Raw genomic sequence first — 8,653 nt, forward strand, 5'->3', positions numbered from 1 at the left:
CAATTGATAACATATCAGTCACAGAAATACCATAGTCCACTTGTAACTCTATTCCATCCTCAGAAGATTAAAACACCTAGAAGTTTAGAATATCTTCCTGTCCTTCATATATGTTTCTCATAACAAATATTGTTGATAGTACTGGCATAGTAAAATTTGAAAAAAAATCTGAAGAAAATTTGAAGACAACCCAAACAAAATACCAACTTTTTCTTCAGTGACAATGGTTTGCTTGTGGCTCTTTCAAATAACTTATTATAGCGAGGGCAAATTTGCCCATCTTTCTGCTTGCAAGTAGTCTGTACTGACTTTGACATTAAGAATGAAGTAGATTATTAAACCTCTTGAAGAGGACAGTGTGAAGAAGAGAATCCCAGAGTGTGTACCTCATAGTATCTAGTATCTATGGTAGTACTATAGATATCTATAGTGTCTATCAGAGAAGACAATGAAATTGGGAGTGGGAAGAGTTTATATTCCAGTTCCAAGTACACACTTTTGGACAAATTCAACAGGCACCTTAACGGCTTCCTAGGTCCAGTCTGTGAGCAAACTAATGATGCAGTGAGACGACATAGGACGATTCCACATCACCAATAGTTCACTGCTGCCAAAATGAGTAAGTCTCACTCCCCCTCTCCTCACTTCTCTCCCACTCATGACACATGCTACCCTTATTTCTTTCTTGTCATTCTTTCTAGTGTTGCTCTGGGACTTGTCACACTTCCCATCCCCTTCCTCTAATGCGGACACACATAATTTATTTATACCCAGCCTCCACTTAGCACCGTAACTTAAATCCTAACTAAACAACATCCTGAATGCTTCGTCATTCCCTTCCCAACTCCCACACAGACTGCCTACAGCTGCACAGATGTGCATCAGGAGCCAGAAAGAAACTTGTATTTTCTTTATTTCTATGCAATATTTGAACCTCTAATATCAGTGGCAGAGGAAGGAAGAGCAGCTGGACTCCTCATATCCCCCATTTTCACTTCTGCTCCCCATGTAGGAAGAGGAGTCAGGAACTGCAAAAACCAACTAAGTTTATTGTCCTATGCATATGTTTTCCACCATGAAAGGAGCAGGCATCATATTGCTTTCCTAATTCAAGGTTTATGAAAGAGCTGATCACTTTATATAAAATTTATGAACATTAATGTTTCTAGTGTCTGTAGACTTTTCCTCTTTTGCACTACACCAAAATTATGGAAGAGGGAATGGAGAAAATGAGTGATTTTTTTTTTTTTTGTGAAGTTTCAATGATTCCTTTTTCTTGAAAGTCAGCTTTGGTGCATGTGAAAATTCCTCTTTAACTGACGAAGATATACACTACTGAAAGATAATTTAGAGGTAAATGTGAAAGGGGACAGGCTAATAATTCTTTAGGCTAACTATAAAATATATAGAATGCTTTACTGCTGACATTGTGAGTGTATCAATCCAGTAATTGGATACACGTGTTACGAGCAGTAAAAAGGCACTGTCCAGTTGTCCACCTTACATGGGAATCTACTTTGAGTGTATTCTTTGATTTACTGTTGCAATTAGAATGGAATGTTCAAAGTAAGAGCACAAGTGACCTAATTTAAAAACAGTGTGCCTTTAAAGCCATTATTTAAAGTGTGACCTGGCTCACTTGTAACCATTTCTTTCCCCTCCAACTTCCATTTGTTGCACTGTACTCATGAAGTAGCATAATCAGTTTTAATAATCCACTCATCAAACGAATTCAGTTTTAATATCCATTCAGTGATTAAAGGTTAAGCCACTTCCTCCTCACGCCTGCCCTTGAAGATTTTAATTTTCTTCATGAACAGAGCTCTCCCACACTGACTTTTCAAAACTCCATGTAACAAACACTGTTTCCTATCTCCTTTTTACTGTGTTGTAACTAATAGAGCTGTTTTACAACAAACTGGCACTACAAACAAAAACAATACAGCTAGGGAAGGATATTTCTAGTTAACAGAACTAGCATTTATAAGTCTCATTGACTACCTTGCTCGAAGCATCTGAGCAATGAAAGGCTGAAATATATCAAAATATTGCATCAAAATAAGTTGTTGAAACACAAGAAGGAGTTGTGTGGTAGGTACACACAGACTAGCAATACCAACATACTTATCAACCAAAAAAAATATATATGTGCTGACATTAACTAAGTGAATTCTTTATTTCTGAACTAGTAATTTCATTTTTATAGGCCAAAGCAAGCAAAGGTTACTTTTCCATGCAATCTTATATAGCTGATGGTGGTTGTTAATGCTGATAAACATTCAAACTATCTGCACTATTCAAAATGGCAAAGAAGTCATTAGATGATAAACCCAGAATAATAGGCTAAGGTAGCTCAGTATCTTATGGCAACTGCAAGCAATGGCAGCAAGTGTTCAAATTTTACAAATTGAAATTTCAGCTTGGCAATATTTTACAGAAGGTGGCACTGGTTTAGAAAGCTCTTCAGGAAACTGGGAAAACAAATAAAATGGGACATGAAGGGAGCATTATAATAAATCCCAAGTCAACCAAATAATTGCTTTGCTGACACTATTTCTATAGGCCAAAATATTAAGCTTAAGAAGTACAATATTGTTTACAAAGGGTTTTTTCTTTTCCCCCAATTTGGAACCTTCACTGTACAACTGTATTACTTGCTCAGACTAAAAGTCAAGAATCCACCATGACAGGAGATGTTGCTCTATGTTCATACAGGTACCTGCTGTTTTTAACTTAAGACATACAGGTTAACAAGATTTGCTCACAGAATGGTTTTTCTTCTTCCAAAATGAAAGACTCTGCAGAATAAATGAAACCTCCCCTATTGCAGGATCTGATCTGACTCCCATTTGAAGTGAAAAGGCCCCTATTCACACACACAGCTCAAAGACATCTGAAGTCATCTTAGAATACCTTATTTCAAAATAGAGGATCTTATCCTATGAGTAAATGCATCCAAGACATTTCAGAAATGTAAGCACATTTTACAGTGCTCAATCAGCTAATGCCATCTTCAAGGGAAGTTTCACAGAGCCACCGGAAAACTGTCCCATTAAAATAGCAACATGGCATCTATAAGCCTGCATGCCCCTTGATTTCTTTCTTCTGAGGTTTTAAGATCAAACTTCCAATTACCCCCATTTTTTTTTCTAAAAGTGGCTATAAGTTAGATTTATGAAGACAAAAAGACCTCTTACAACTGTGTATTTTGAACAGATTTATGACAGGACTACAGTATCAGCATGGAGGGTCCAAAGCAGGAATGCAGTAAGGGTAACATGAAAGTGTCATGTAGATGTTAAATAGCACAATTCTTTCCACATTCATAAATCCTAGGTGTCTAAGGTTGTATATTGCTGGTTATAAATTATGTAACTGGGTTCTGCAGAAGAAAAAAAGGCCTTAAAGTGAGAAATCATCTCCCTGAGAACTTACACACTTTGTATTAAAGAATTTCCAATTACTTCACTAAAATGGTATTATTTCCTATTTAAAATCTTTTGATTGGTTAAACAGTAAACCAGATATCTATGGAGAATAATACAACAAAACACATACGTCTACTAATCAGTCTTCAAAAACACAGGGAAAAGTTCTTACATTAATTTATAAACATGAATTCATAAGGAGTTGATAAGCCCAAGAAGGTAGTTTAAAAAATGTTTAGCAGGAAACAGCACATTTTACTAAGTATTCCAGTCTGGTTTGAGCTTTACAGCTGAGGTTAAGGTACCTAATATGCTTTATGATTTCATTACACCTGAGGTATAGTAAAAAAAATTAGTATCAAACTGAGTATACTTAATCAAAACACATTTAATGCATATAACCACAAATACAACACAAACATGTATTTATATGTCATGCATATAAACACACACTTAAACTCTTGACGATAATGTTCAGCATTTCTAGAAGACTGGTCGTTTATAATCTTTCAGGCTACACAATGGGGCTTAAAATTTTCTTGCTATTAAGTCACTGAGTTGCTAACCTGATCCCACACTAACTAAAGTAAAACCAAAGACTATTAGGGACTTCAGCAGATCCTAAAGCTATATATAAAAGATAATTGCATACTCGGGGAAAACCTGGAATAGGTTAGCTGGTGAGAAGTAGCTAATTATTTCATGCTAGCTCCCCCAGTAAACACTCTTAATCTGCAACTGCAGTGCCTTTGCACTGTTTGGATTAATCCACTTTGGATGCTTAGAAGGCCGATTAACAGAATCGTGGTTGGTGTAAGGTCTTTTAGCTTTCCTTGGTGTAAATTAGCTCACACAGCTGAGGCTCCAGGCCCTTCTTGTCCACCTTCCTTGAGCGAGCAGAGGTGACACTAGTCAGTGGCTGTACCGCCATCTACTGTAGGCTTTTAATAGCACTACTTGGTCTATGCTCGCAGGAATAGCTGCACCAATGCTTCCCACTAATATCCAAGCTCAGTGACAGACTCCATTCCCTAAAACACGTACTTAAATAATGGCCTGATTCTGCAATCCTTGCTCAGGCAGGACTCCCTCCTACAAACTTCTGGTTGGCTGCTACTAATCAAGCATTGCATATTGTGTTACTGTTCTTCAGCTACTAAGATCTGTTCTATAAATTAGAAATCTGTGCTTCATAACACTATAAACAGTTGTCTTAAAAGCCAACTGAAAATAGTATAATGCTCGAAAATACATTCAGATTTTCCTGAACCAGCTTATCATGTGTTCTGTAGCCTGATGAATGCTATTCATTAAACCCAAATTTTCACTATCTTCAAGAAAGCTTTCTGCGAAAGTTTCATATATGGCGTAAGCTTCTCTTGGTCATCCCAGGCCTCAAGTTATACTGAAAACTTTTGTAATTGGTCTTTGGAGGTTTTTTTGGTTTTGTCCCCCTCCCACAACTACTTAAGTCAGAAGAAAGCAGTACAGCTCTTCTTATACATGCATACACACGACTGTCAAGAAGAGGGGCAAGAAACTTCACAGCTGCGGTGTTGAGGGATGAGGTAGTCCTAAACTGCATTTTGAAGACACAATATGATATGTAAGGAACTATAAACCAAAATCTAAAAAGTGTCCTGCTTCTATCTAGTGACAGACACCCTCTAGCTATGCTAAATGCTGTAAGTTTCCCCAGCCTCCTGACAAAGTACTCAGAAGCCACCTTTGTTCCCATTACCCGATAGGTAGAGAAAAGCTGATGGAATAGTTCCAAGAAATCAAGTTGGAAAACATCTGCCAGAGTAAACTTTAATTTAGCACATTCTGCACAATATTTATAAAGAAAATCTATGAATGCTGCTTGAGCCATTTAAAAGCTAGAGACTAAATTCTGCTTTCTGAATGTTTATTCTGACTCTCCAACTGTTCTTCTTACTTCACAGTGCTTAATTGGCAGACAGCCATGAAAGCTGTTGTCCAGTTACACAACATATAGTGATCTTACATCCCTACAGATAAGGTTTTACTGCAGCATAAGTGGATTTTAAACACTAGCATATGAGAAAATTAGCTTCCAAATGAGGATATTTCAAAGTCTTGTGTGTCAATAGCCACTATGACTTGTTTAAGAAAGCATAATTTTGAAAGAGGAACTTAGAGATTAATAATTTTTAGTGTTAAATGGGCTACAATTTAGTTGGCTGGGTGGCTAACTTTATGCATAGTGGAGTTCTAGTCATATCTAATTATATATTTTAGACTATCTTAAAGATATATTTGCATGGATTCAATCCAGCTGGGGGTTTTGGCAGTGTTATGATGGCACAGCTGCACATGAGGTTACGAAAAGCATAGCTTTTGTGAATCACCCACAACATTTTGCTATAGAGACATCCTTGAAATAGAGGCACATTAAACATATTCTCAAATTGTCTCAGACTAGGTACTTTTGCAAATACACAATTTCACGTTTCAGATTATAATGACTACTAAGGAACATAAGTCAAGTTTATCTTCTGCTAACAAGATCCTAATTGTTTTGTATTAAAAGATGTTGTACTCTACATCTGACTCTGTGATTTAAGTGTGGTTAGCCAGTTACAACTTTTAAGATGATGGAAGCTCTTTCTTCACTGCACATAAACTTGAGGGACAGGACACAACTATGCATAATAAAGGCATTGTTTTGCTTTTATATGAAACAAATTACATTCTCTTTCAGCAGATACTCTGCAGATGTGACAACAATGATGATATCATTAAGAATGATGGTTCTCTTTCTGATGTGTTGACTGGAGAACTAGGAAAAGAGAAACACACCACACAGTTGCAGGGGGTTGTTCTTGCATGCAGACTTAACAAATAGAAGTATATGTGAATTTCAGTGTAGTCTACCTTTTCTTGGTAAGATCTTGCAGAAGCTCTTGAATGTGTGTAACTGAACAGCTCTGCTGGTTAAATGGGACTGCTCAGAGCATTAGCAGCTTCTCTGAGTACACTGTTGTCAGATTGGGCTCCTTACACAGAATGGCTTGATGCTCTCTGAGAAGTCTTCAGAATCCCACTCTAGGGGAATTATGACATCCTTCTCCACAAACAAAAGTAATCTAAGAAATATGGTGCTAGGACCACATTCCAAACAAAGGGAAGCCTTTGTCAAACCTCTGTTTTTCAAGAACTTGGCTTCCTATGAAATACAGACAGGGAGGTGGTAAGATTCAGCTGTTTTGGCACCTAAAGCTTGTACAAACATTAAGCGCGTGATAAAGTATGAAGCTGCAAGGTGGAGCAAGTGAAGTAGTGACATATGATACTGCAGCCTTCTCCTCCCTGTTTCTAAGCCTGTACTATGTGTATTTAATAGAAATACAACTGAATTAACAGAAATGTCTATCGCGTGGCATAGCAACCTGCTGAAGAGCTTTACACATTAGCTAACAAGGGATCTACTTAAATTCCCAGTTTATCTGGATTTATATAAACCAACCCAAGAACCAAAACGTGGTTCTCCACCAGTGAAGGGAGTCAAGAGAGTTTCCTACAACAGTGGCATAATACCATGTTCCTATAGTGGGATGCACTCACATGAGAGTTACAATACAATATATTTTGGTTTACTACAGTTACTTCAGTTTGAGATTACACAGAAAGGAAAACTGAATAAAGGTTACATTTCTAGCACTGACAGTGAATAATACATTACCAGAAGCCAGATAGTACTAAAAGCCTAGTTAGTGCTACAGAAAACTTCAGCCATAGAAACAGCCTTATGACTTGTTTTGAGATTTCTAAAAAAAAAAAAAAAACAAACAACAAAAAAAAAAAAAACCAAAAACCCCCAAAAAACCCAAAACACCCAAAACAACAGCAACAACAACAAAAAAACCCAAACAAAAAATTCCCAACCAGAAACCCATCCGACAATGAAACGCGTGTGAGGTCTATGGGAACGCTGCCTCACATGTTTACAATGGGGCAGCAGCGGTACGGCGGCGCTGCCGCCCGGGAGCTGCGGGGCGCACGCCAGGGATGCGGCAGGCACCGGCATCGTCGCACCGCGGGCGGCTGCGCGGCAGAGCACCGGCTGCCGAGACCGCCTGACACCCCACATTGGACAGCACACTAGGGGCAAAGACCCAGCCCTCGGAGCAGCCCCTGCTCCTGGCTGGAGAGGGGGCAGCGGGGGCGACAGATCTTGTGCTGCTCGGGGAGAAGAGCGTGTGTGTGTGCGTGGGGGAAACCGATGCATTGTTTCAATACAGCGTTCTCGTTAAGACACTCGAATGACAGGGGATAATGATTTTCAGATTCGGGAGACAATGCCCCCACACACACACGCTCCGCGCCACATCCTTACAAATCTTTCTAATTTACATTTCTGCCAGGCAAAGAAACAAACCGTGCTCGGTGAAACCATTTGCAGAACAAATGTAACCGGAGAGATCTGCAGATACTGCCTGGCGAGGAACGTTGTCCCTGAGGAGCCCACCCTCCGTTCCCCCGCCGTGCCGTCACCTTCCCCTTCCCTTCCCTCACCGGCTCGGGAGTGCGGGGCCGGGGCTGCCTCCGCCGACGCTCGGCTCGGAGGGCAGCGCACCGGCAGAGTCGTACTTACTGAAGGGGCAGTTCTCCTTCTTGGTGCCGCTGACCTTGCCGTTCTTCTCGATCTTGAGAAAGTACTTGTTGTAAGAGTAGAGCTTCCTCTTGCGCACGTCTCCTTGGAGGTGATTGTAGCTCCGCACGTGTCTCCCCGCACTGGAAGGAGAGGAGAAGGACGAGGGGAAGGAAGAGGATGATGAAGAAGAAGAGTTGGTGGCCTCCGGGGACAGCATGTCCTGGCTAAGGTCATGGCAGGTGACAGGCACAGAAGACACCAAGAAGAGTAGCAGCAAGCAGCAACAAGGCAGGTGGGAAGAGGCTGAGGCACCATTTATCAGTATCCATTTGCACATTGTACTGAAACTCTGGGCGCTGGAAAATGTCTTATCAAATGAAACATACTGGAAGGGTAAAACCTGGTAAAAAGCAAGTGGCGAGCCGGTGGTTGCTGCTTCTGGTTAGATTCCTCTGAGCTCTGATCTGGCCTGAAGTAAGTGCACCAACATCCATAACTCAGGGGACAAATCGCCTCAGAAGTTGCTGCCTTTTAATCCTTCGAGTCCTCCCTCAGAAAAAAGAGCTGTTGGATTTTTTTTTTTTTGGGGGGGGGGTGCTGTGGTTAA

The 8,653-nt window shown here is 40.0% G+C and overlaps 1 protein-coding gene across 1 annotated transcript in view; it reads right to left on the reverse strand.

Moving 5' to 3' along the window:
* FGF10 (fibroblast growth factor 10) overlaps window positions 1-8,383 on the reverse strand; it is a 61,044-nt gene extending 52,661 nt beyond the window's left edge. Inside the window, 1 exon segment of the mRNA XM_005151966.3 lies at window positions 8,047-8,383. Coding sequence (XP_005152023.2) covers window positions 8,047-8,383 — 337 coding nt within the window.
* Between the last annotated feature and the right edge of the window lie 270 nt (window positions 8,384-8,653).

This window comes from Melopsittacus undulatus, chromosome Z (assembly GCF_012275295.1).
Source record: "Melopsittacus undulatus isolate bMelUnd1 chromosome Z, bMelUnd1.mat.Z, whole genome shotgun sequence".
NCBI classification, from domain to species: domain Eukaryota; kingdom Metazoa; phylum Chordata; class Aves; order Psittaciformes; family Psittaculidae; genus Melopsittacus; species Melopsittacus undulatus.